Source organism: Lathamus discolor, chromosome 3 (assembly GCF_037157495.1).
Source record: "Lathamus discolor isolate bLatDis1 chromosome 3, bLatDis1.hap1, whole genome shotgun sequence".
In the NCBI taxonomy this organism is placed as follows: Eukaryota; Metazoa; Chordata; class Aves; order Psittaciformes; family Psittacidae; genus Lathamus; species Lathamus discolor.
Genome location: NC_088886.1, coordinates 14,255,861 through 14,283,616, shown reverse-complemented (window position 1 = coordinate 14,283,616; position 27,756 = coordinate 14,255,861). Strand labels below are relative to the sequence as shown.

Genomic DNA, 27,756 nt, shown 5'->3' with positions numbered 1-27,756 from the left:
TAAACTTATTGGTATGATCTTTATTTCAAAGAGACCTCTGCAAGACAGTGAAAGGCATTTTCCTCAGAAAAAAAGTAATCAGGTAGTGATTTAGAAAAATTTTTGTAATAATTATTTCATCTGTTTGTGCAAATAAAAAAACACTAAAAAGCTATGACACTTTCCCAGGTCAGGCCCCACATCCAATTTCAATTTCATTTTCAATAATCAGAGATTTACTAGTAATGCATTATCAGTTAAATGTTCATGTACAAAATAATTGGAAATCCTACTATCTCAGATTAGTTTAATGTATTCTGCAGGGTTTAGGCAAGAGTTTTCATCCAAAATGAGGCTGTTTGTTACATCTTCCAGGTCTGAACACCAGCCAGGTCTCTCCTATGTTGCCACATTGAAAAAAACCCAAACAACCCAGACCAGAGGGGAACTCCATAGGATCTAAGCAAATAATTTAGCATACGCAATGAAGCACTTAGTCATACACTGTAGTCTTCAGTGCCAGATCACAAGTATTATTCAAATACATGAACAGAACCTAAATTTAACATTTGTTTCTTCCTATGCAGTTCCTATTGCAATAATATGGCATCTGAAAAAGCAGCAGCTTCCTGGTTTAAGCATTTTTACTGTATTTCCTCATCTCAGCAATACCCAGACTAGACATTATTATGACTCAAATGAAAGCAAGTCTTTTTCATTCAAAGATCTCAGTTCTCATGTTTCAGAGGAATATTTTTCTCCTGAACTCAGGTTCCTTAGAAACAGGGCAGCTTCTTCCCAGCTCTGTCTACAGAACAGACTACGTTCAGGCCAAATCATTGCTCCACAGCTCTTTGTGCACATGTATACATAAGGACAACAGAAGACCAGGGGATTGCAGCACGTAGCTAGGTAGTCTTTCAACAAGTTGAGGCCCTTAGTGACATGGTTTGGTGAGATGGCAGTCCTCGGGTAACACTTTAACTTGATGATCTTTAACGTCTTTTCCAACCTAAATGATTCTCTAAGTTTATAAACCAATCCAAATTCTTTGTTGCATATGTCTAACACTCTTCAGAATATTGATATCAAAGTGTATGTACAATAAAAAATACCTAATTTTCATAGAAGGTCTGTATAAATATAGCTTCTTGATGCACCCCTCACAGTGACTTGTAGATGCAAATTGTTTGGTTTAAATGTGCAGTTGTAAGAACTTTGGGGTTATCTTCATATTTCTATTAGAAACCTTCCTTAGAAGACTCAGATATGAACACTTAAACAGAGCACCCTGGATTCATATCAATAAAAGTATTAAAATTCTGATGTACATATTCGAAAATCATTTTGTAGTTTCAACTAGGGACTGATAAACTGCACAGTTCTCATTCCAGTCGTCCTTGCTTAGCATCACCTATTGCTCCCCATACATCAAAGACAAACTCATCTGGAAATGCAAAGTCTCCAAGAGTTTCATCCAATGCCACTGCAAATTCATCGGGGTTTTTCTTGTCTCTTCCAGCTTCCACCATTGTTGCAGCTAAAAAGCAACAAAACAATGTAATTATTATGAAAGTGACAGACATTAAAAAACTATCTTGGCAATATATGTTAGCTATTTTCAAAACCAGGTAGAGATCAGCTTAGGGAGATGTAAAGCTTAAGTACTGGATTTAGGATTCATGTACTAACACACACCCCCCCCCAAGTATCAACATTCTAATCTGATAAACAGGAGAGCCTCCTTGGAGTGCTCATTATACATTCCTCTGTTTGCTTGGCAGGTTTAACTTCTAATTCAATAGACTTTCATTTTAATCTCATTCAATTATATTCTGTATTCACTGCTGAAGACACATGAAGCATGGGTCTAAAAACCAGGTTAAACACTATCCTGCAATAACCAGACCCAGTCACCACTAACTTCAGTGAGTTTGATATGAGCTTGCTGATCTAAACCAGAAGATCAAAAGGAAAACCTGAATGCTCTTCGCTAGACAAGAAAGAAAACTTCTCAGCAAGTCAGAGTTTAAGGTAGATAAGTTCTTCACCGAAAGCCAAAAGGCATAGGTTTGAACAAGGAAAACAACATAAAACCTGCATAACAGATATATGCTCCAAGCTAGTATGGGCTTGCTAGCAGCAAACCATGTTTTATGAGTTTAAAGGTTTAAATATTGAACATGACCTGCATTTAGAAAGGATATGATAAATGGGCTTAGAGACACCTGAATACCCTATTTTAGGAAACAAGAATTAACATACCAGGCTCAACTGTGCTGTGTAAAATATAGAGAAAATCAGTATCTGGTTTGTTAGGTATCGGGCACAATATGTTTGCAACTACCATTTGACCTCAGATTTGCTTAAATTTTCAGCTTTATTTTAATTAGCTTATTTTTTTAAGCCAAAATACACCTCCAGGCAGTAAAGAGATTGAGGCATCTATTGTGAGCCACATTATTCTTCTGCTTGGATCTACATTTTTTTTCCCCGTACCATGCAAACTAAAGATAAACTAACTTCAGTGTGTAAGTTTGCTTCAGTTATTATTACCTCCAGCTCTGAAAAAAAATGGAATTTTTAATTTGCTTTTCCCAGCACCCTCAAGGCTGGGAATATCTGTGCTTATGCCACTAAGAAGTGAAAAAGATCAAAATTATTTCTGGAAGTCTCAGACAGGTGGTTCAAATTGTGCAAAAACAAGGGAAAGACCTTGCTGCTGTGCACAACAAACCAGAGCCACCAAGGACCAGGAACATCTTGGTACCCAGGAAAGTTAGAGAGGCCTGATACAACAGAAGTAGACTGTGGTATCTTGCATACCCATGCTGCCCAGCATTTCCTCTTATTTAACACCCAAGTCTCAGAATTCATGAAGTTTTAGACTTGGAATTACCTACAAGGAGGTTGCTGTTAGGATTCAGTCCTTAGCTGCTGCGCTCATCCCTCACCTTTAGCCACTGCACAGATCCTAGTATTCTAGAACAAATTACAGATCTATCCAAAAACACACTGGATGCTGGCAACCCAGAGATATTAGAGCAAATCTCTTGCACCTCCCTGAAGGATGAAAAGTGACAGCACGGAGAGTTTCTCCTGGTTAAGCTATACCAGGAGAAATATTACCAGCAGGTGCATTTGAGGCATGCAGCAGACTGTAAAACAGACTTGGCACAAATAGCACTGCTGAATGCAGTTTATTTTCTGAGCTGTATATCAACCCCACAGACTCTGCTCATATTCATAAGAAATAACAGTATTGTACAACAGATGAAGCCCTCAAAGTCTGCTTCATTTTGTGATTACTTTACATACCTGCCTTAAGCTGCAATATATCCTCCATCTATTGTTATATATCAAGTAACCACCACTTTGTTCATGAACATATCAAATTCAAGTGTCACACTGAAAGATTTTATAGCTCCTAGCCTTTTCTCAGTGGGATATCAGAGTGAAAAACATGTATTACAGTGCCTGAGAAAGGGAAGGAAGTTCTGAAGCCACAGAGACTATCCTCAATGGGACAGTAGTCTGCCATCTACTGCACGCACCGTGTTGTATCAACATGGTAAAATCCCTCTGATAAAAAGGAAACGAAACTTCCCCTGCTCTGAGGTTTCATTAAACTTATTTAATATTATTTTGTTAACCTGAAACTCAGCTCAAATTTATTGACAGTTATGAACTTCTGGCAAATAGTGTTTGCTGTTACGCAAACTTCTAACAAGCTATGAACAGACTTGAACCATATTCCACATTGTAGACATCAGTGACGGTAAATCTGAAGAAAGCTGATGTTTTGGTCCAAAGTACTTTCAGAAGTGAGGCGTCAAAGAGGACTGCAGTGTGCCAAGCTACACAAAACAGTCCAAGGAAAATTTACGTAAATCTTGACAAACAAACTGCTGTGATCAAGACAGCTCAAGTGTAACCCAGCTTCAGGGCATCACAAGTGGTGCTCAAGGACTCTCAAGACCTGTTTGCCTGCCAGAAGAAACCCTATCCATGTCGCACTGACTCTTTCTGTATCCCCTGTTAAGTTCCTGATATGGTGACTCAGAGAAGTCTGGATGGGAAACAGGCATTAACGGGACTCTTGTTCTGACAAGCAGAAGACAAATATCTGACCTATCAGTGCCACCTTGTATCCCCTGACACCATGGCATAAGAAGGTAGAGAGGAGCAACCCTGGAGGTAATAAGGTGAAGGGTGTAATTTTAAGTTCACAGATTCCTGGATATGAACTCAGATATGAAGTTACTCTACAGGTTGGACAGAGCCTTGGGTGACATGGTTTAGTGTGAGGTGTCCCTACCCATGGCAGGGGGGGTGGAACTAGATGATCTTAAGGTCCTTTCCAACCCTAACCATTCTATGATTCTATGATTCTATACAGACACTGAGAGAGGGTTTTCGGCAGAAAAGCTGCTCAAGGGGACACATGAGCAAACAGATCTAGATTTAGTTACTCAAGATATTAAAAAAACGTTGCCATCAACAGCCAAGTGCTCCAGCAGAATGAGTGGGAGCAAGGAATTTAGCCAGTTTTAAGATAAATTGGTCAAGATACATGGAAGAGCCATGACACAGAGAGCAGTGATAAAACAACACAAGATTATTTTACAGTCCAACTGCTCTAGCTGAAACCTCAAAATTACACAGTAAAACTCTCTCATTAACAGAAACTGTTACTTCAAACACAGCCTTCTTTAAAGATTGAGCTTCCCAAATTATGAAATAGAACCTTGTAAATAGTTCAGTAGAGATGTACCACACCTGAAAACAAAATCTACTAGATAACCAAGAAAACTTTCAAGCCAATCAAGCAGGAGTCAGAATAGCACCGCCAAAAGCTTCAAATAAGTGTTTTCACCTGGAGGCATGCAAGACCAGGCTGGATGTGATCTGGGCAACCTAGTCTAATTGAAGGTGTCCCTGCTCATTGCAGTGGGGTTGTACTAGATGGCCTTTGAAGGTCATCCAACTCAAACTACTCTATAATTCTACGATTCGATGTATTGAAGAACGGTAATCAGCACTACCAGGGTACACTTAATGTACCGTATTTATTAAGGCACATTCTCCTTCCCCGATTCATCCGATGAAAAGCGCTTCCACGAAAGGATTGCAGGATCTTCGTGCTGGGCTGCACGTTTTCCACAGCATGGTGCTGACCTCTAGTGCCAGCAGAGCTCTATTACCGTACAGCAAAGCTGTCGCTAGATGCAAGCCATCCTTCCTGATCTTCACCCACAAATTGTCCCACTGATATATACAAACGTGCAAAGCTGATCCCTGCTTCACTGGTTTCACACATACAGACGCACTAAAGCTGGCCAGTCTTCTCCATCACCCAGTGTACATGTTTTTATTTCACCATGCAGTAAACACAGACAGGGGCTGGCATCCCCTGGGAGCCACAGCTGTTCAGAACATGCATGTTTACACAATGACATTTGCAATGAGTAATTCCCAAGGCAAATCAAAACTACTGATTGCCAAGGCATTTAGCACCGGCCAACTTGAAGAAAACTTTACTGGTTCTCAGAGGGCGACAGCTCCACATGCCAAACTGACTTTACTCCCCTCCCTTTCCCACAATGCTTCTTGTAACAGCTGCACAATAAGTGATTACAGGAATTTTTTTCCACACTCCAGATAGCCCCAGTTGTTTTCAGATTATTTGGGATTTTAAATATCACTTCAGGCAATGCTAATACCTGATAAATTTTTACATAAAATGTGAAAAGTTCAGCAAACTTAAAAGTGGTGAGAAAAATTAGGAATCTTCTCAACTGTGAAGCTCAGTATCAGGCTTCCTAGAATATGAACAAAGTACTGTACTGCCTTTTTTAACCTAGTCACTTTAACCTCCAAGGTCTTTCACAACATCCTTATTTTCATTTTTGATGGGCACATTTACAACAAGCCACGAAAGCTACAACCTGCCTGCCACTGTTATTGCCTGCCTTACATAGTAGTTTTGCTACCTGCATCCTACTCTGTAACTTCTAAAGAAACTTTTTCAGAAGCCCTAATGGAAACTTCAGTATTTATTTAGCTGTAGAGCTAATCAGAAGCTTTGCCTTCATCAAAAGGTAACAAGCATTATTATTCTGGCCTAAAAGAGCTAAAATTCACATTCAGCTTCCTTACATGACAGAAAATGAAGCATATCCTTGCAGTTTCCAGTGTATAACAGTACTTGGGTTTAGTTTCATGTTGCACGTTGTCAGATCTGGCACTCAAGGAACCATTAGAAATACCCTTTCTTGTTTCTTTTAGTAAGTATTAATTCTTGAAGTGGATAAGTTTTCTTGTTTAACCAGACTTGCCACCTTTTTCACAAAACTCACATTATTCTCCCAGAGTAAATTAACAGTCATAAACAAAATACCCCAGAGTGTATACAATAAAATCCTTTGAGAAAGGAAAATATAAGAGCTGAAAACAACAGGTTCAGGGAAAGTATCATTTTAGTCAAAGCATTTCAAGATAAAATCATCTATCCAATACTGCTGGGTTTGGATTAGTAATGAACCAAGAGAAGCAGCTTGGGTGACAAAAAGTTTAAACCTGTTAGGGCATTTTGACTAGACAGTAAGTATAAAGAATAAAGAGTAGAAAAGTAGATTTGAAATTCTTTTAAACAGAGATGAAGAATATGCCAAGACATTTACTGTCTGGCAATATTATAGGGAACAAAAAAAAAGTAAATAACATCCAAATGCATAAAAATAGAACAAAACATCGGTGGATGAAGAGCTAGCCAAAAGATGCTGAAAGAAAAAAGTTGGACAGGAAGCCCTTTTTGCTTTCATTTTTTTTATCGGTAGCATTCTGAGGTTGGATCCCGTAAATCCAGACTTCCTCCCACCCAGAATCTTTGGGATCAAACACAGTTCATAATAATTCAAGCCTCACTGATTTAAAAAAAAAAAAAAAAAAAGACACCAGGCTTTTCATTTGCAGTTCTTCCCAAGTCACTTCTATTAATCAACTGTTCATGTTCCTTTACCAGAAAGCACTGGCAGGATTTAAAATAACTTGAATTGTCTCTCGATGGCACATTTGCTTTAAAGAAGCCTGAAGTCAAGCCTTGGCCCAATTTCTAGTATGTCCATAAATGGCTGAGTAATAAACTCCCAGAATCTCTTCTGCAGATTAAGTCCAGTTTTCAGTAGACTGAAGAGGTAAAGAGGTAACAGTGCATTCAAAAGGCAGATATGTAAATCTAGACAGCATTTAGATCTCTGAAAATACAAAACCATTCCGGGAAAAAAAAAAAGTGCATGCATTTCCATTAAATGATTTCCAAGCATTTTGCTCCAATTTAGGAATTTATGTGTAGATTTAGTCAGCCATTCTTGAAACTGTCAAGACACTTAACTACAGAAAAATTAAGGGCTTTATCTCATCTTTAATTCTGTCTGTAATTTTACATTATTTTTCTTTCCTTTCTTTTGAACTTCTGGCTTAAAACTGGGGCACTGTTTTAGAATTCAATCACACCATGGAAGTGTCATTTTAATGGAGATGAAAGAGCAATATTAACTGACATCCAAAGCTTCTGACAAACAGAACTGCATGGGAGTGAGCAATGATTGAGATCTTAATCACTTGTCAGCTGTGCATTGTGATGACTTGCATTTTCAACTAATCTGGCTTGAGTAATGAGTGAAATTTCTAGCTGAGTGGTGATTGGCATTCTCTGAATGAATCCTTTCCTCATATTTCATTTTCATGGGTGACTGATCATATCCAGTATATGAAAAACTGACATGTGTTAATTGAACAGATTTGTGACAGGTGATTAGCTCAGCTTTCCTAAAGAGTCCTAGGGCTGTTTAATTATTTAAAAATGATAAAACTTTTTGTTGTTGATATCACCATTGGCCCTCCACTCTACCATTTGATTTTTCGGAAATGGCTTCAAAGGTGCAAACTAAAGCTACAGGAACCCTGTAGTCTTTGATTCCTGACAGTTTCTCTTTGTTTCACTCCGGTTTTGGGAGGAAGAGAAGGAAGAGGTAAAGGGCAAAACATCAACCCAGTTTGGGAAGAAAAGAGTATCTCAGAGGACACAGGCCTCTTCCTTCTCTGAGTATTCTTTTAAGGCATTCTTTGAAATCTTCCAAACTACATACTGAAAGATGAAGAATGTTAGATCTCTTAGGGGAAAAAAAAAAAGAAAAAAAAAAAAAAGAAGAAGAAAAAAATATCCAGGAGTTCATAGGAAAGCTCTACCAGGTGCTTGGCAATCATCACAACCATATGAGAGGAAAGCTGAACTCCTCAGTCTACTGTGCAAGAGCCATCCTGTTACAGTACTGAGCCAAAACCACAGGGAACACCAGTTCCCACAGTAACTTGCTTCTCTGTCCCAGAGCAGAGCACAGCACACATCAGCATCCCAAGAAACCACGCTCTAGGCCTAGGATCTCGCAGTTCTGGACACCAAAACCAGAACACCTACAGCTGCTTATTCCTATAGGGCTAGGAGCCTGGGGACCTTGGAAATAACCTGCAAGGGCAGGAGTCTCCTGAAGCCTGGCTTGAGCTGGGACTGCAACAGCTGCAGGACAAAAACAGCTCCCAGAGGAATGACAGGCATGCAACATGGAGCTTTGAACCCTGAGCCAAAGACAGAGTGGAATAGGACATGGGATCCTCCCTAACCTAAACAGAGTGTCAGCACCACACAGGGCTCTCAGGAGCATATTACATGGCAGGGGCATCAAGTATTAGAGTTGCCAGGAACAGACTTCTGGAGAATTTTTAGTTTTCTGGGAATTTGAAAGTTTAGATACTACTTACAAAACAGAATTCCAAAGTTTTGGGTGCTCCACTCTCTCTTCTATGCCAAGAAGCCCACTTCTACCTCAGGCTGGGGTACAAATAATACTTTACCTACAGTTTTTCCTGTGAGAAAGCTATTAGAAGCTGTCAATCAGATGCTTGCCGGTAGGAGCAGTCAACAAAGGACTTTCAGCTACTCACATAATCTCCTATTTTTCTCATTCCTCTGTGCTAACTGCTGCCTGTCCAACCCTCCTGCTTTGCCCTTAGTTTCATGCCAAACCCATTTTTTCTTCTGCTTTGCCTCCTCCACTTCTTTCTCATAAAAGCTCTCTTTTCAAGACCACTTTCCATTTAGTTTATCCTTTCCTAAGTCTTGGCTGATTTTTTTTTAAGTATTACCATAACAATAAACACCTTCTTTGTCTCAGTATTAGCAGTTCCACAAGATTGTATGAGGACTACAGCAACCACAGCTGGCTGCAGCAGCAATTCGTATTCAACTAGGCTTCAGCTTCTTTCATGCAAACAGAAGTTTCCATTTAGTTGTTGTTAGATTAAGGGACAGAAGCTACAGCTTCAAGGACAAGTTTGGTGCAGTTTTAAGGATTTATGACACTGGGGTTGAAGAGCTTCTTTCATTATGAATTGATGACTGTGATAGCTAGTAAATATTCTGGGAAATTTTCCACGTTCTTCAGAAAGCAGGCTTTAGAGAACTTGATAAATTTGTGCAATTACTTTGCCAGTTCCCTTGCTAAATAGTTGCCCTTTCACTGATGAAGATCTCAGATTCTTCAGCGATCAACTTTGATGTGTCTAAGCCAAGGGGCAAGAGAGCAAAAAAGCAAATAGACATGCTTATCCTTAACAATCCTTAAATATTTCACATGCAAGCTCCACTAGAAAATGTATGTGAGAAAGAATACAGTGATGACAGTGGCAAACAACTAAATAATTCATGCAATAGTGTGTAGACAATGTGCATGAAGACTAGAGGATTAATCAATTACATCATAAGGCTTGCAGTGAGAGATTCTTTTATCAGACACACACGTGCAGAAACATGGGCAAGCTTTTGAGACCACATGCTGGACAAACTTCGCTTCGCTTTCATCCAGAGACTAAAATACTCAATAAATTTTAGGCAACAGAAAATGAGAAATTACTTAATCTTGTAGCAATATGTCTGTTAAAAACTCACCTAATTCAATATCTCTTATCCCCATGTATGTTTCAAGAAGCTCATCCACTTTTTTAATTGCTTTTTCTTCAACTTCAGTTGGCTTTGTCAAAATAAAGGCAGAAAAAGAGCAAAAGTATGATTAGATACATACAGATTTCAAACTAACCAGCAGTTAACCACTGATTATCTTTAGTCCCAACCTAGCTACCTAGACTTACAAAACCTACAAGTAAAACATGTTATTCCACTCTCTTTCCCTCTTATCACAAACCTGAGCCTTCCTCCTAATGTCACGCCACACAGCTCTCACATTCAAAGTAAACAGGAACCTTATGTCTCCTGGCAATACAGATCTACATGAAATCCTCACTAGTTTTAGAGGAACCCAGAATAAATAACATTTCTTCTTCCAAACCCTAAACCTCGTTTTCCACACATTCATGTCAATGTAGGTTATTAGCCTCTCCTAACAAAAACATTTACACCAGCACAGCACACTTTGCAGTGTCAGAAATGAAACCAACTCTTCAACAGTGCCCTCCCCTTTTCCCCCTCTCCCCTGTTCTTCAGCACTCCTTGGTCTAATCTTAAATTCATCCACATAAAACATGACATCTAAATACAGGCTCTCTGTTTCCAGATTCCTCAGCCTCATCCTATCCCTGCTAGTCTTAACTTTATACAAGAATTTCTCCCCGCAGAAAGCAGTTGTCTTCTTGAGTCCTACAAGCTTTGCAACATCTGGATTTTTTCTTCCTACTTTAGTTTATCAGTCTTGGGGAAGAATAAATCAGGTGCTAGATGATTAAACTATTGAAGGATCCCAAGATAACCATACCATTTCCTCCACAGTAGCAGGGCCTTTGCTTCTCAGCCGAAGTGTTTCTCTCCCTCTGGAGATTTTAGCTGCTTGCACAGTTCCTCCCTTGGACCTTGGTTCCAGCTTTTCTGAAGACAAAACAAGTAACAACAACAAAAAGAAAAGAATACGAAACAAAACTAAGTACATAGTGTATCAGAATACAATGTACCTGCTTTGGCAATGACATTACCTTCACTTTTTATTCTAATCAAGATCTAGATGTATGTCATAATTTAATTATAAATTAACTGTGTTCCAAGTATAGCTTCACTGACTATTTCTTGTCTTCAGACTATGATACCCTCTTGACTGATGCTAAGACCTCCATTGACCAATATATCTACGCAGGCCTACTGCACTCAACTTCATACATGCACTTTGAGTAATTTTATTTCTGTATTCTCCAGAAGAGTAGAAGTATTTATATTAGATAACAGCTGAAGTTATCAGCCAAATGCTGATTTATCCTGGTCTTCACAGGCAGACTATGTACCAGGTTTGGCATTGCAACATTTCCATTTTTCACTGATGCAATGGTGCAAATGCTACTGCTAAACATGTCATGGTGAGCCATACTGCAGTGAGCTAACAATTTGATTTATGTCAAATGTATGACATGTCCATACACAGATCTGCAGGAGTTTTTCCACTGGTTTCACAGAGGTCCTGACTGCACACCTGATAGAACTCTACCAAGAATATCTAGCTTCACCCAAAGTTTTCTTTATCTGAATTCAGCTTTCCTTGTTTAATCTTGGGTAAGGGCACCCCAGTTAAGTATGGAATCATTTTATATTTGGCTTTCTTGTTCTAGGACATAATTTTTCATTTAAGAGTGGCAAGGCTTTAATCTACTTACTGACATAGGAGTTACACAGTTAATCTAGAGATAAATATTTCATAAATGGTTTTAATTGTGCTGTTTTCTCTACAAGATCAGTCCTCCATTTAACAGCCAGCCCTTCCAAAAAGCTCTCCTTGAAGGCAATATTTTAACATGCTATATTAACTTTGCCCAGGTAGATTCCAACTCGTTATTCTTGTGTAAGTAGTCAAAAATCCAGATTATTCTACTGAACAAGCCTTGGAAAGTAATTTTTAATTGTTTTTATTTTAACAAATAGATATGGCACAATCTCTTAATGTATTTACTTAGGATCACTTTTTCTTAATCCTTTTATTGTTTCGAGGATGGTTTAAAACATCCTTAAGACTGTCATAATTTCTGCTAGATTTGTTTCCAAAAGTAATTCCTGATACAACACTGATTTTTTTCTACTTCAGTAACCATTAGTACATTAAAACTCATGACCGGACATGATTTTTATCTGTGACACTTCAGATCAAAGCTCTCTGGCCATCACAGAAACTATTTTTGCAATTAAAATTTCAAGTTTGTATTATGCTGCCTTTACTTTGTTTCTATTAACTTTTCACCAACTCGCAGAGGGCCAGCTTGTGACTGGTAAAGACCAGTTTTATTCAGACAAGTCCTTAATTCTGTGCTACAAGCCTTGCCTAGAGCAGTTGAGGCAGCCTGTGCGCACATGGTTGAAAAACATCTAACCAGTAAATTATACTCATTTCACATTCTGATGAAAGGAAGAAAAATAAAGTTGGTAATTTCATATGGAGGCTTGTCTCTTATTTCTATACCCTTACAAACTTGTGTTGAAACTAACAGGAATTTGGCACCTACTCGTCCATCAGGATCTAGACCTTGTTTGCCATCTCCTCTGGGGCTATTCTCAGCATGCTGCAGCTTGACCGCTATCTTAAATAAATTTGTAAAGGCTAACTGCACCTAGCTAGAGGAGGGATATTCTAACCTGTTGGGCACTGCAGCTTGTAAATTAATTTCTGTAGGGTAAAAATAAGCCCAAAAATCTCTGATTGCCTCTTAATTCAAAGTCAGATAAAACGTATTGCCAGCGACTTAGCAGATCTCTTTCTCTGCATCACAAGCAGACTAAAAGGTATCTTAATCACCTGATTAAAGTAATTACTATTAAATAATGTCTAAAGTCATCAATCAAATGCTGATTTACCCTGGTCTTTACAAACAGACTACGGAACATTTAGCATTGAATACAAATTATAGACCCATATTTAAAAGGTATTCCTATATTACTAATTGAAATACTATACATATGTAATACTGCCTTAGTGCAACGTATTACATACACATTTACTTAACAGGAGTATCAACTTATATCCAAACACATTAGAGATTAACTCATAATCTTCATTCTTCATAGAAGCACCGAAAGCAAAAAGAAACCTTCACGTTTCTTTCATTTTCAATTTCTGCTGCTATTCTGACACCAAGTGTCAAGACTGGTGTATGACAGCAGTTGTAAACTCGTAGGTAAAAAAAAAAAAGATTTTAAAACCAAACATTTCAAACTTTTGTTGCTGTGACAAAGAGGGTCATTTTGATAAAATATACTTAAAGATTAGCAGTAGGTATGCACTTCTCCTAGGTAAGTATCACTTTCTCATAGCATGCAGGTGGTAGGTAAAGACACAGCTTTGTCATACAACTTTCTTTCAATTCTGAGTATACCTGCTGTATGATTGATTAGAGATGCACACAAAACTTGGGGCGAGGGAGAGCAGGAAGATATGCAGCAAAGGAGGCGCTTTAGGGAATCCCAGTGTTTTCTGCTGCATCCTTCTGCATTAGAGCGTGCAGTTCCCAGTAAAGAGTACAAAAATAGAAAAACCTGATACACAGATGAACAAGGATTATCTATCAATAAAGGAAAAAAGGAGGGTCGAGGATCAGCACATTAGTGAAGTGATCCATGCTTTAAAATTGTGTCTATGAAACAAATGCTGTGCTTATTTTCCATCATCATGTAGCAGCAAAGGAGTCAAGCAACTGAGACTGAGGCAGCCCACACCAGGATGAGTGCCAGAGAAAATGAGATGGAAGAAAATCCACACCTAAATTTTCCCCTTCAAAGAAAACAAATGTACTTCTTCATAGCAGTTATGTTACCTTGGGTGGACACCTGGCTGCTATCTGAAAACAAACTTACTACGCAATGCAATGTTGGGATTTCAATATTCAGTGAACAAGGTGGACAGTCAGGTCACTCACCAAATGCTTTCATAGGCTCTATCAACTGCAGCTTAAACATCTGACCTTTCTCCAGATCTTTTAGCATTTTAGCAACTTCATAATGCCGACAATCTGACACATTTTTTCCATTTATAGTCTCTATGTGATCACCCACACAGATAATTTTGGTTTGGTCCATAAGGCTACCTTCTTTGATTCTCTGTTGGCAAAAAAAGAATATATATATTCATATATATATATAAAATACATATATATATATCAAAGAAACATTTCTTTAAAAGATAAAGAGGTGACAACACAGAGTTTCAATAATGTCAGTAACAACACCAATACCGTTGAGCTTATTGTACCAGCAGTACATTTTGTCTATAAGATTTTCAAAAAACATATTTTTGAAAGTATTATTTTTCAAGAAAAGTATTTTAATAAGCATAAAATACAAAATCGACAGGAAACAAAAATGCAGTCATACTTCATACTTTCCAAGTTAAGGCTTTTGAATAAGCAGCTATTTTTGTGCTTAAAAAATCAATTCAAACACATCAGTAATGTGAATGTTGAGTTTTGGATTTTTTTTTATTTCAAAATCATACATCATAGAATCATGGAATGGTTTGTGTTGGAAAGGACCTTAAGATCATCCAGTTCCATGGCCCTGCCATGGGCAGGGACACCGTGCACTAAACCATGTCACAAACCATGTCACCCAAGGCTCTGTCCAACCTGGCCTTGACCACCATGGATGGAGCATTTACAACTTCCTTGGGCAACCCAGTCCAGTGCCTCACCACCCTCACAGTAAAGAACGTCTTCCTTATATCTAACCTGAACTTTCCCTGTTTAAGTTTAAACCCATTCCCCCTTGTCTTATCACTACAGTCCCTGATGAAGAGTCCCTCTCCAACCTAATTGTAGGCTCCCTTCACATACAGAAAGGCTACTATGAGGTCTCCAGGCTGGCACAGGAATGTAATTTTTCTTAAGTGTGGTCCAGAGACATAAAACCACGTGTGTGATATACTAAAAATGACATACTATAAAGTGCTAGTCTTTATAAGACCCATCTGTAGTGATATGACAGCTGCATATTAAAGTCTTTCCTCTGAAATATCAACAAAGAATGAGAAATTCTCCTAAATGCCATCTCATGGAATACATATACTGATGGTCTAAAGGTCACAAAACAACAAATTAATATCTGTAGTTTCTGTGGAGTTTAAAAAGTGAAAAAAAAAGGTCAGGTTGTATAGAGCTTTGGGTGACATGGTCTAGGGTAAGGTGTCACTGCCCCGTGCAAGAGGGTTGGAACTAGACAATCTTGAAGTCCTTTCCAAACCATTCTATGATTTTATGATTTACCAAGTCATTTAAAGGACATTTAAAATTTCAGCGTTTACTGTTGTTATATGCTGTCAAGTTTATCATGTGCCCAAGTCATGTAACCCATTATCTTATGGCTATTTAATAGAAAAGCTATGACACAGTAGATTATGTTATATTTTTTAGAGATAAGAATTTCATTCTAATATCTTTGTGAATAACATAACTTTTAATAAAGCCTGATGTCGTTCAGGCTTATTCTGAGTGAAGTGAGACAAGGGAGATAAACGTATTACCACCCACTACTGTAACACCTAGCCTAGCTGCGTAACTATCTCAGAAACCTGCTTCTAGTTTCTGTGCACGTCTGAGCCCACATACGTGCCTCCATCTGAGAGAGCCAGTGGGAAGTGTGATACTGCTCAGTGTCCTATAATTTACTGCAACATTTTTTAGCTTCAGGCTGAGTTTAACTCTTTGTAACCTAGATTAAAAACCAGAAAGAAGCTTCATGATGAAGAGGTGGGGGCATCGTACACAGACCTGAAAGGAGGTCTCCAAAGCATTTCTGTTACCAGTGGCCAAGATTCAAAAGTGAGCTCGCCACACTTCAAATAATGTTTAGTCTACACATTGAATTAATTTTCATTTAGCTTTTTTTCTTCACTTGGATCCTAACACCAAAACTGTTTAAGTAATATTCACTGGCTATGTTTCCGTGTCATATCAAACGGTTTTTCTCATCTGACTCCATTTTTTTATCATCACTCCAAGTTAACTCATCAGAGACAGCCAAGCTACATTGTCACAGTAATTAAGATGTGATTGATATATTTCAAGTGCTCTACGGTCCATTTAAATGCTAGGATCTATATTTCCTATGCAATACCTAAAATTAGTTGCACCACGCCATTTTATAGTCTTCTCATACACCAGTCAGTCATGCTTCAAGTTCTACTGTTATTCTTTGAATGGCTAATTTGATCCTCTAACACATCTTTCCCATCTGACCACGTACCCAGAAAAGAATTTTTTTAAATGAGACCAAGTTTTGTTCTTTGTAAAGCAAAACATTAGATTTCATGGGAAAACAACCTGCAGTTCAGTATCAGGTTTAAAAAACCTACAAACTACACTGTTACTAAAAATACAATAAAATTACTACAGCCTATAACACCTTCCAACAACCCACAGGTAGGCAAATTTAATATTGTTAATTAATAATGGAACATAGTAACAATTTTTCAAGGAAAGAAAACATAAACAAGGAGAATTCTATTGAACTTTAGAGGCCATCTCTGCTTATTCTTTTACCCAGACAACCAAGTATAAAAAAGATGCAGCTTTTACTTTTGCATATGTATTTCCTATGCTGCTTTTAAAAATCCATTAGCTAAGTATGCAGCAGCAACAAAGTAAACTCCTAGATACCCCTCTAAACTAATGCATTCCCACAAAGAGTGCACCATTGTCGTTATACTGCTTATTATTAGACCAGTACAAAGGACAATGGTATCTTTGTTCAGACAAGCTTTATATAAGTTTTACTAGAAGTTACAACTTGTCTTGCTAATGTGGTGGGGATTTTCCAGCCTGCTGCAATTATGCAGTAGCCTATGTGATGGCTGTTCTCTCTCTACATATTAGCAACCAAGCACAGAGAAAGTAACACTGTACAGTGCTGCACACGTGAACTTTAATCACTGAAGCACCGCTTTCAATGCCTTCTTTTAAAATGCCACATAAGCAGCAGTGTGACTAAATGTTAGATGCTGCATGGGCGCTACCAGTATGAATACAGAGTTCTGTGTCTAGAAACATAGAAACAAGGGTATGATTTTGCCAAAATGATTACTGAAACCTCCACTTCATTTTGACTTTCTGAAGCATGATCTCAAACACATTTTCCCACAGCAAAGATAAGGAAACTTATTCCTAAACCACATCTTGTTTTATATGTATGGCAGCTAAGGAATGTATAGAGAATACTACCTCTCTGTACAATAAGCTCTGTTTACAACAGCAGTGAGAACAGCGACTGGGACAGCAATAATTAATCGCCAATGTCTCACTAATAATGAATAATTGGGGTAGATTAGAGCAAAGCATCCAAAAAAGGCAGAAAACGCAATTACAGTTCCTCAGACCTAGTCTAGCAAGAAGGGTAGCATCATTTCCTCAGCCTCTACTTGTCTCAAAACATACTATCTGGAGGTCATATAGAAGATGAGGAGGAAAGCAATTACAATTAGTATATTTTATTGCCCATATTTGCTACTCACATTACTTGTGGTAAATGCGTCAATTCATACCCTCAGCACCTTTTAATTCACCCTACATATCTAAGGCAAAAGTACTGGAAAGCTGAAAAAGCCCTACACTTGCACTTATTCTTACAGAGCACAAAGGCTTCTGCCCTGTGAACAGTCATGAAGACTGAAAGAACATGATCTCATAATCACGAGTGACACAAGTTCTATAAGCACCCCATAAATGACATCAGGAAATCACTTAAAAAAAGGAGGGGGCAGGTGCAAGCAGTATTTAACACCTACCACCTCAGGGTAGATTGGAAAACACAATGGCCACATTTTAAAGCTGATATATGGTACAGAAGCAATCAACAAACGAACTGATTTTGAATGACATGTAGTACAGAAATAGCTGAACTAATTTTGAATTATGTACCTAAAGAAAAGCCAACTTTTTTACTTACCATATATATGATGATAAAAGACTTTGTAGTTCTAAAACATCATTAAACCAATAATTAAACTGCTAAAGTAACAGAAGCTTCTATAGAACAAAATACTTTACTGGTAATTAAATTTACCTTTATAAATGCACAACCAGTTCCATTGTCTGTAATGGTAAGCCCAAGCACATCATCAGTTTTAAGAACTTCGACTTCTTTTCGTTGTCCTTTTACGTGGGCAAATATGAAATCTTCAAGGCCAATTTGTGCACCTAAGAGCTTGTCCATATCAGCTTTATGAGTGTTCAAAGTGCAAAACATGATCTGTGCAGGAGAAAAGCAAAGACATCAAGTTTAACAGCGTACCAGGTTTGGTGAGCTTGATGGGAAGGAAAAAGGAGACCATAGCTCTGGCCTCTCTAACAGATCCATAGTTGAAATGATGACAACTCTCCTCCTCTAGCTGCCCCAGGCGAGGTGATAGTCTCCATCCAGGCACATGAAAGAACACAACGATAGCTCAAACTCTGGCGATAAAAGCTGGCAGGCAGCAATGTATAGAGACGTGTCTGTGTGAGCAGCCTCTAACGGCTCGTCTCAGCACACCAACTCTGACACGGGCAACTTGAGCGAGAGCCGACAGCTTGTTCCAGAGGTTAGAGCAATCAAACCAAAGAGCCACCACCATCTTTTGCTTCCTTGCTTACCCACCTCCAATCCCAGAGGATTCACTAGGGACTGCTTTATGACATATTTGATTGAAAACAGTTTCATGAAAGGAAAAAAAAAGAGAGCACTTCAAAACAAAAGGGTCATGAGACAGCATGAAATGTTTTATACTGCTCCATCTGAAGGGGGCCTACAAGGGTGCTGGAGACGGACTCTTCATTAGGGACTATAGCGATAGAACAAGGGGTAACGGGTTAAAACTAAAAGAGGGGAAATTTAGATTGGATATAAGGAAGTTCTTTACTGTAAGGGTGGTGAGGCACTGGAATGGGTTGCCCAAGGAAGTTGTGAATGCTCCATCCCTGGCGGTGCCCAAGGCCAGGTTGGATGGAGTCCTGGGTGACATGCTCTAGGGTGAGGGGGCATGGGGTTGGATCTTGATGATCTTCAGGTCCTTTCCAACCCAAACCATCCCGTCATTCTATGTGTTTCCTCCACTAGCTCAGAACACAGTCTCCAATGGGTTTGCTTAGTTTCCTGCCCTTCCTTCAGCATGAGTGGGGCATCTCTGTTCCACCTTAGTAAAAGCCAGTCTTTAGAAAAAGGGCAAATTGGTTCTTTGTAAATTGGCCTTTCTGAGGGATTTCCCTTCAGCACTGGGTGTTACAAACTTTTTTCTCCCTGCATTTATGCTAGTGGTTCATTGGCAGGGAGGTTTATTGTCCTGGGCATAGGCAGGATGATACTAACCCAGCAGTATTGCTCAGAGGCAGAGATGATGGTTTGGCCCACCACTGTGCTGCACAGAGTAATTTTGCCAGTCTGAGCAGGCTTTGGGCTTTCTGCTCTGAGACAGGCTCTACTGAACAGCCTAGTTCAGTAGAGTTCAAAGGACTCTAAAGCTGGAGTAACTACACCTGCCCACACAGCCTCCTCCTGGGCAGCACTGGGGAGCACAGGGCAAGAGCCAAAATGGAGAAACTATGTTCTAAGAGAAAAGAAGAATCCTTAAAATCTACTTCACTGAGGCAAAGAGCACCTCTAAAGACCACTTTCCACATGCAGCTGGAAGCAAGGGAAGAGGGGGAGACTTGCCACCCTACCTGGCCCTCCAGCACAGGTAACAAAGCCACAACTGCAAACCAACAATGGCTCTCCTGACAGCAATATGCACATAGCTCATACAGGACAAGAGAGAGAAGTAAATACCTTTTTACCTCCTGCCTGTATCTGCTGGGTGTTATTTTCCTTCAGAGCACACCTTGGACCCTGTTGCAGCCCACAGCAGCTCCAAATTAACCACTGGATAAAGCAGTGCCCACACATGAAAAGCAGCACACAGTGGGAAGTCAGCCTAGCATGTGAGATAAAAAACAGCAACAGGATGTCGCTGTGCCCTTCACCTTTGCTACTGCTCCAGTGGCATTCCCTGGGAGCAGCAAGCCAGGCAGCTGCCCCAAAACCCAGGCACAAACGTGTGCCTGCAGCCTATCAACCCCTTCTGATGCTTCACTGGAAAAGGAGGGTCCCCTCCCACTTTCCTGGCTTCCCTCACCATGCTTGTAAGAGTTTGAGGGTTTTCCACACCAGAACACTTCAAATGCCTTTTCCTTCCTTCCCACATTACCAGATGACAGAAGAGAAATGGAAACAAAAGTCACCAACCTATTCAAATCTATTCCAGGTCAAATGAAGGGTGAAAGCTTTTCCTAATGTATTTCACAGAGAGCATTTAAGTTTCTGAAGCTTCCCAGAATTTGGATTCTGTAACTATGGGGTTTTAAAAAATGAAAGTTTAGTACTGAGATGGTGTTTCTTGGCGGGGGGAGGGGGGCTTCTTTAGTGTTTATTTAAAAAAAAAAAAAAAACCAAAAGTCTAATTGCTTATCTCATATAATCCATCAAACATCCACTTCAATCTAATACCTTATGTTAACAATGAGAGAACAGCACACCATTAACAGATACTAGTTTTATTCTCTCCAAAGAGAATGCAAAGTAATGCAAAGATTTTCAGTTAACCCACACTCAAGCAGTAACATCACCTAGAGAAATTCAGCTGGGCTTAAGTAGAAAATTTCATTTCATTTTATAAATAATAATAATCTCTAATCAGCAGCATTTTCTTTTAACCAAGAAGGTTCAATTCAAAGAGACTATATAAAGTTCACATATGCATATTTACAGCTCTCTGTCAAGCTACATAACTTAGGTGACAACTGCAGCTCAGTTCTTGTTTTTACAATGAACAACAAGCACTGTATCTTTACATTTTAGACATTAGCATCCTTCATCTGACCTTGTCAAACAGACAATCATTCACTAACTACTGTCACACCTTTGAATAGATAAAATTGGCAACAGAGCAGAAATCTGATATTTAGAAACTCGATCCAGAGTTTCTCTTTTTAGACCTTCATCTGGATGGCATTCCTACCACAGCCTGTAAGTCTGCAGAATTTTCTGTGAGTCAGTTATGTGCTAACCACAAGGCTGAGAAAGCATCAGCCAGTCAAAAATAAAACTTGTATCATTCTTTATCATCTGCTTTTTCTCAGAACAGATATATGCAAAGAGTAATATGCTAAAGATGTACCTATGCAGGATAATATACCATCACACCATCTATCAGTTACAGCACAGCTTTATTTGTACATGACTGAGACCTGTCAATACAAAAATGATATTTTTTCATAGATTGTACATAAGTTTAATACAGGTAACTAATAACAGTTTATATACTTACATACTCAACAGCAGGTACTATAGAACATCTTCCATTCACTCAAAGTCTGGTACATTTTTAATAGTAATTTTCTTACCCAGAAATGAAGAAAGGAAAAATAAAAATCAATGTGCAATTTTCATTAAGTCTTTTCCCTCTCTTCTTACCTTCAACCTTCTTACGCATTTGCTCTTTAACTAAGCATACCAGTGCTGTGACATTTCATGTCAACTTTAGCAAGATATTACAAATCATACCTGTTACATCAGTCACGAAGTATCTAGGATACCTCCTAAACTGAGAGTGTTATTGTGTGTGTTACACAGAACAAGGAAATTCCATTTGGCTGGCAGGGACCAGGGGCTTATGCACAACCTTATAAAACAGATTTCTCAGATAAGATTACTAACAGATTATTCTCTGCCTCAGTGTTTTCAATAGGCAGAGACCACATTAGCCACTAAAAACAGGGTTACATTGTGTGTTATATAAAGAAACCATATTAGTGAGGAAAAAGAGGGTCACACTGTGTTATATAAAGTACCTATGTAGTACCATATCGCATATCCTATATATTGATTACTTTCTCATCTTCCATTTTAAGCTGACGCCTTTAGAAGAACTCAAAAATAAGTTGACTGATAGATGACATACTCAGAAGCTATTGAAAGTGCTTTTAAAATCAGTAGATCTCATAACTGTACAGAGGCAATCATGACCATTTTATTTAAGAGATGGGATAATGGGAATTTTACTTCTGAGCATTGACTATACATAGATGTCATTATATCAAGAAACCACCAACGCATTTTCCAGATACCTTACTCACTTTATCCTCTCTGAGGAAAATGAGGGAGCCTTGATTAGCTGTAGCAACAGGAAGAGTAACCAAGTCATCCAGGTTCCAGTGTGCTTTTGGTACTCTTTCAGGTATGCAACTTTGCCTCCCCAAATACATTCAAAGTACTACAAAATAGGCATTCCGTGTTTTATTGTTCTTTTCTTTTAAACCAAGAGTTACAGTGTAACTTCTTCCACACAGTTTAAAAGTATTTGAAAACCAGATCATTAATACAGCAAGCATCACACATAATACAGAGGTGAAATTTAAGCACTGCTTAGGGGAACAGCAAGCAAACAATTGTTGCCATAGAGCTGGGAGGAGGTGGTTTGTAGGGAGTGTAAAGTTTGCTCATTTAAAGCATTCAAACTGCAGGCGAGATTGTGAACCATTTGTTTCAAGTGATAAGCATGTACTCTAAAACTTCGAACATTCTGGTGATGAGGATGAGGATTTCACAAGCTGACCCATTTCTCTAACCTCCTAAAATACACTTCCGATTATTTTCTTGTTATAAGGTCACTTTTATTCAGAAACCTAAGTTTCAGCAGCGGCTTATTTTTCAGTATTCTTCCATAAAAGTTTAAATTGAACAGGCTTAAATCAAATACTTCTATGACAGCTTAATGTGGCACAGCCTCACAGTATACTTAACTGTATACATGAGGGGGCAAGGCCCACGGAACAGCCCAGACACACGCTCAGCAGCCGAACTCTTGTTACTGGAACAGACAAAGGGAGTTGAATTTCTGCCCTTGGTGCTCCTGGGAAGGTCTCCCTTTTCTTGTATTCCCCTTATGAAGCAAAACTCCTTCCTTCCACCATGAAAGAAACTCCAACCTCCACAGGCTCTTGACAGACACACCCTCTAAGCATTCAACTGACCTCAGCAGCCCCACCATACTTGACCTTCCAAAGCAAACAGAACAATCAGAAATGCAGGTCATGGGTACACAAATCGAAAGTTCATATAGCTTACTATTCCCTTCTCACCTCATCAAGAAACAGCCCTGCTACAGCTGAAATTTAATATCAGTGTTCCCAGTGCCTGATTAGCAACTCTGAATACTTTAAAGCCCTACCATGTGCTCTCATAGGAGCACACCACTACGAAATGCTTTAACAAACCCACATTGTCCTTTGGTCAGTGCTCATTTATTTATCATACAGGCTGCACTTAGTACTTTAACCCTTACAGGGAACATAACATTCCCTGCTACCTTTCTCAAATGTCACAGTGGAATAGTAACCCTAAATGGCCAAGACGACACACAAATACTTTTTCCAACTACTTTTCCTACTTCATCCTCTATTAAAAACACAAACAAACAAACAAAACAGGAGATATCTGTATTATTTATGCAAGTAGAAACATAAACCTATTGTGGTGGGTTGTGCTGTCAGTTAAGAACTACATCTATTTTTTTCATTATTATTTTTCGTTCTGTGTTTCCTCATTGAAACCCTGTTGAAGAAATCAAGTTAAAGCAATCAAAAAATGCAATCTACCTCAAACAGCACTCCTACTAATAATACAAGCAACCCATTGCTAGAAGCCATCTTCATTACTCCTCCCTGAAGAATGGGCATTCATGTTGGACCAAGAAAAGAAGAAATGCTGGTCATGGTAAAAATCAAGAGAGGTAGGCAGAAATGCAGGCTGAATGCCAGGTTCAAAAGGGATAACTAAGATATATATTCACCTAGGAAGACGGATGAAGAATAAAATGCCTGGGCAAGAAAGGATGAGTACAGGAAAAGCCTGAGAAAGCTGCTGAAAGCCTCACTTCTTCATAGATGCCTCGCAAGTATCATAGGAGTGAAGGAGCATCCCTTTTGAAGCTACACCTGTCTTGTTGTGCCCCCATTCTGCGCTACTCATGATCCAGGTTTGCACAGAAGATTTTGTCATTGTCTGTCCAACAAATAACTGTTTTATACAAGCTTCTCTCTGTCACTGTTCGCAGTCAATCACAGATCCTGGAAAGGATTCTCTAACAGAAGCTAAACTCAGCTGGTCCCGTGAGATGTGATACAAAGAGGAAATGAGGTGCTGTAACCACGTGGAGTCAAAAGGAGAAGTGAGAGATTACAAGTATGGCTTATCCTGAACCATACTGAAACAGTTGAGTAGGAACTTATCCAAGAATCCATACCCTTGCCTACACTGCAATAAACTCAGATATCATATTAAATGTATTCACTTCTGCAACAGTTATCCAAATGCTTTCTCTACACTGAACTCTTCCCGTCAACTTCCCCCTCCCTGTTTTCCACCTGGGTCACTACAGGACAGAGATCTCTGTGATAGTACCTGTTTCCAAAGGCATTCAGGTATCACACTGCCCATAGGCTTCAGCGTAGCTGGGTCACAGAAACTCTTCTAGACAGACAACACCTACAAATGGCATTTGAGTATCTCAGTATCTTTCAGTTTGATGAGGTGTAGCTTCTGCCATTATTCTTTACACCAGACTGTCTGTTCAAAGGCAGCTTTAATGAATAGATAATACCATTTAAAATATCTAGTCTATCCTTACTTCCAGCAAACTCATCACTTGGTAATAAACTCACATTCCATGTCACCCCTTGCCATTCACTGATCTATCGTATTTTATCTTGTCTAGACAAAATTTTGTTACCTGGCCCCTCTGGCTCACATTCTTAACTCTGCAGTGCCACCCATTACACCAGCAAGTATTTCTGATTACTATTTCCATTTTGTACAACTTAGTTTCTTAAAGCCAACTGAATCTCTTTAGTAAAAGATTTTAAGTTTGGTGCCTTCAGCAAAAATTCCATTTTTACCAATAAACCACATTAAAAAAAAATAGGAATAGGCCAGTAGAAAAAAAAGGAGAAAAGAAGAAACTTACCTAGTTAAGCACAAGGCTAGCAACAGATGCCTATAAAACATGTGGTGCTTTCCTCTAAAAGCTTTCAAGGTGTTAGATTATACCTCTAGAAATGGGAGCACACCATTCATACAAAATTGAATTTCCTGGTGAACACTATTCTTTGTCAAGTCGATGGAGCCCAAAGATCAGTAACAGAAGTTCAACAATGAAAGGAGAAAAACTAAAATAGAAGATAATCTGGCAATTATGAGAAGTTGAGAGGAAAAGGTACAACTGGAGATGGAACAGAACAAAAGGGGAACAGCAGCTCTGTATGGAAAGAAAACAGAGAAGCAGAAGGTCAGAAAGCAGCTGTGAAGGTCTGGGATGTAGGTGCACTGGCTGGCCACAGTACTGGTACTTCTTAATTACTTAATGCAACAGTGCGTGGTTAAACTGTACCCAGTGCCGCTGCCACTTTTCTTTTACCATGTTCTGTTTGAAATGCTGCTAGGTCAGGCTGTAGCAAACCCTCCGAACAAAGTCTGTATCAGCAGTCTTTACTACTTTAAAGGAGAAAACAGGTAAAGCAGTACAGCCACATGCAGGTATAACCAAATGCTAGCACTCTGCCGCTATTTGCCACTCAGAGGTTAAGGTTCCTCGAACCATGTAGGAAGAACTTGCTATGGCCACTACCTTTTAGCTGAGAGAAAACAATGCATTTACAAACACAAATGATTCATTATCCAAACAAACGTCTAAAACTTGGCTCTGAAAAAAACAAAGATCAAACAGGCAGCAGGGTTAAAAAACTCTTGTTAGAGATTTAAATAACCTCATTTAAGCAGTCTGGTAAAGCAGAAAACTTTCCAAGCATCACATTCCACTGGAATTTTAAAATGCAGTCAGATTGAAAGCTTTTATACCTGCCACTGGGGTGGGTATCTACATCCCGGGTACCTACCCTCATGGACCGACCCACTGACTTTATTTTTGGGTTGGTTTTTTTTAAGTGGGACGGATGACTGCAGTCGGTAATTCCTAAGCTGGAAATAATTATTCCACTTAACCAATGGTTTGCCCCTTAAGAGTTGCTTTAAACAGCAGGCTGGCAAGAGGTTAAACAAGACGCTAGAGGTATTTTGGTTAAAAGGCCCGTTGTTTTTCCGTGTAAAAGTTAAATGCAGTTATGCTTATACCCTTCCTCACGCGGTAACAGAAAACATCCACGTCCACAATCATATGCAAGAAGCCCAGGGTAGTGGCAGCCACAGAACCAACACACACACACACACACCCGCCCCTCTCCGCGTCCTCCGAGGCCCGCTCCGGCCGGCGGAGCTCGCCGCCGGCCCCCCCAACACGCTCCGATCGCAGCCGGCCCCCTGCGCTGCGCGGCTCCCGTCCGTACCTGCGCAGGGTCGATGCCGAACGCCTCGCCGATCTTCGCGTACAGCTCGCGGGCGCTGCCGAACCCCGCCACGCGGCCCGTGGGGCTGCCGTGCGCTAGCTGCGTGTGGAACTGCAGCCGCGACGCGCTCGGAGCCGGGGCCGGCGCCGGAGCCGCGGGGGCCGGGGCCACAGCCTCGCTCTCCACCAGCTTGAAAGTCTCCTTGGACTTGTCCTTCTTCTTGCTCCTCAGCCCCAGCGGCATCTTCCGCGCCTGTAGCAGCCTCCTGCCGCCACCGCCGGCCACCCGCGCTGGACTCTGCCCCCGGCGCCGCCCCTGCCCCGCACGGCCATGCCGCAGCCAGGTGAGGCCTGGGCCCGCCGGCCGCCCCGCCCCGGCGGAAGCCGGAGGAAGGCAGCGCCTCCGCCGCAGCCCGCTCGTCCCCCAGCGCCCCGGGGCTCTGCCCGGACCGTGCTCCGCCTCGGCAGCCTCGGCCCAGGGGGCCGTACACCCAGTGCTCCCACGACCGCAGCAGAGGAACACGGCTCTTCATATGTTCATATGAATAATCGCGCCTGTCCGCGGTACTGGTGAGGAAGGATGCCAGGGGTTTCTGCTAACGAAGTTAAGAGCACGCTGAACTAGCCTACATGGGGTTTGCTAACGACTGGTATGGTCCGTTTTCTGGCCAAAAACATCTCTTCCCAAAAACATCTCTGCAATGACTATAAGCAAAATTTTAAGAGGCTTCCTAATGAAATGGACAACAGATTTGAAATACTGAGATTTACCATATAAATATTTGGAAAGCGCATTTGCTAACACTGAGGAGATTTAAAATATTTCCTTTTTTACCAGGCAATAGAGAAATGTATTCTATAAAACGAGGTAGGTGTGCACATCTGTGCCTAACTGTAACTACATTCACTTCAGTGCAATTGCCCCGTTTTCACTGGTGTACTGAAGCCACTCAAGATGTGAAGAGTGGAAATTTCATGAGGTGAAATCCAGCATGTCTAAAGGAATCTGCTATAAAGCTGCAGAGAGAGCCAGCACTGCCTTACCCCATCTTCTGACTCTCAGAATAAAAACAAACCACTGGGGAGACAAAAAAAAAATGGATTCAGCTCATGGAGTCAAACCAGGTAGGCACAGAGAAGATAATTAGGAAGCAGCCTGGAGTCAAAAGCAGCATAGCTAATCAGAGTACCTACAGCATCTCAAAAAATATGTACAATTTTTCAACTGCTCATGTTGTGGGGAAAAAACAAAGTTTGAACCCAGTTAGATTTCAGTCTTTCCAGGTATCATGTGGTGGATTTAACTGAATACTCAACAATGCCTAACCTTTACCCAATT

At 39.9% G+C, this 27,756-nt stretch overlaps 1 protein-coding gene across 4 annotated transcripts; it reads right to left on the bottom strand.

Annotated features, from left to right (window-relative positions):
* GIPC2 (GIPC PDZ domain containing family member 2) lies at nucleotides 1–26,816 on the bottom strand. Of its 4 annotated transcripts, none has more exons than XM_065673654.1 (7): nucleotides 26,419–26,483; nucleotides 24,482–24,565; nucleotides 18,071–18,256; nucleotides 13,936–14,116; nucleotides 10,806–10,915; nucleotides 9,986–10,067; nucleotides 1–1,519 (listed from the first exon to the last, which is right to left on the bottom strand). In XM_065673654.1, exons 2-7 carry the CDS (start codon nucleotides 24,515–24,517, stop codon nucleotides 1,365–1,367), a joined length of 750 nt encoding a protein of 249 aa, XP_065529726.1. In that variant the 5' UTR covers nucleotides 24,518–24,565; nucleotides 26,419–26,483; the 3' UTR covers nucleotides 1–1,364. The 4 variants fall into 4 exon arrangements, with proteins under 4 accessions (XP_065529726.1, XP_065529727.1, XP_065529725.1 ...); XM_065673655.1 differs by lacking the exon at nucleotides 24,482–24,565 and adding an exon at nucleotides 21,348–21,418 and having other exon boundaries at nucleotides 26,419–26,440; XM_065673653.1 differs by lacking the exon at nucleotides 24,482–24,565 and having other exon boundaries at nucleotides 26,419–26,816.
* Nucleotides 26,817–27,756: the final 940 nt, after the last annotated feature.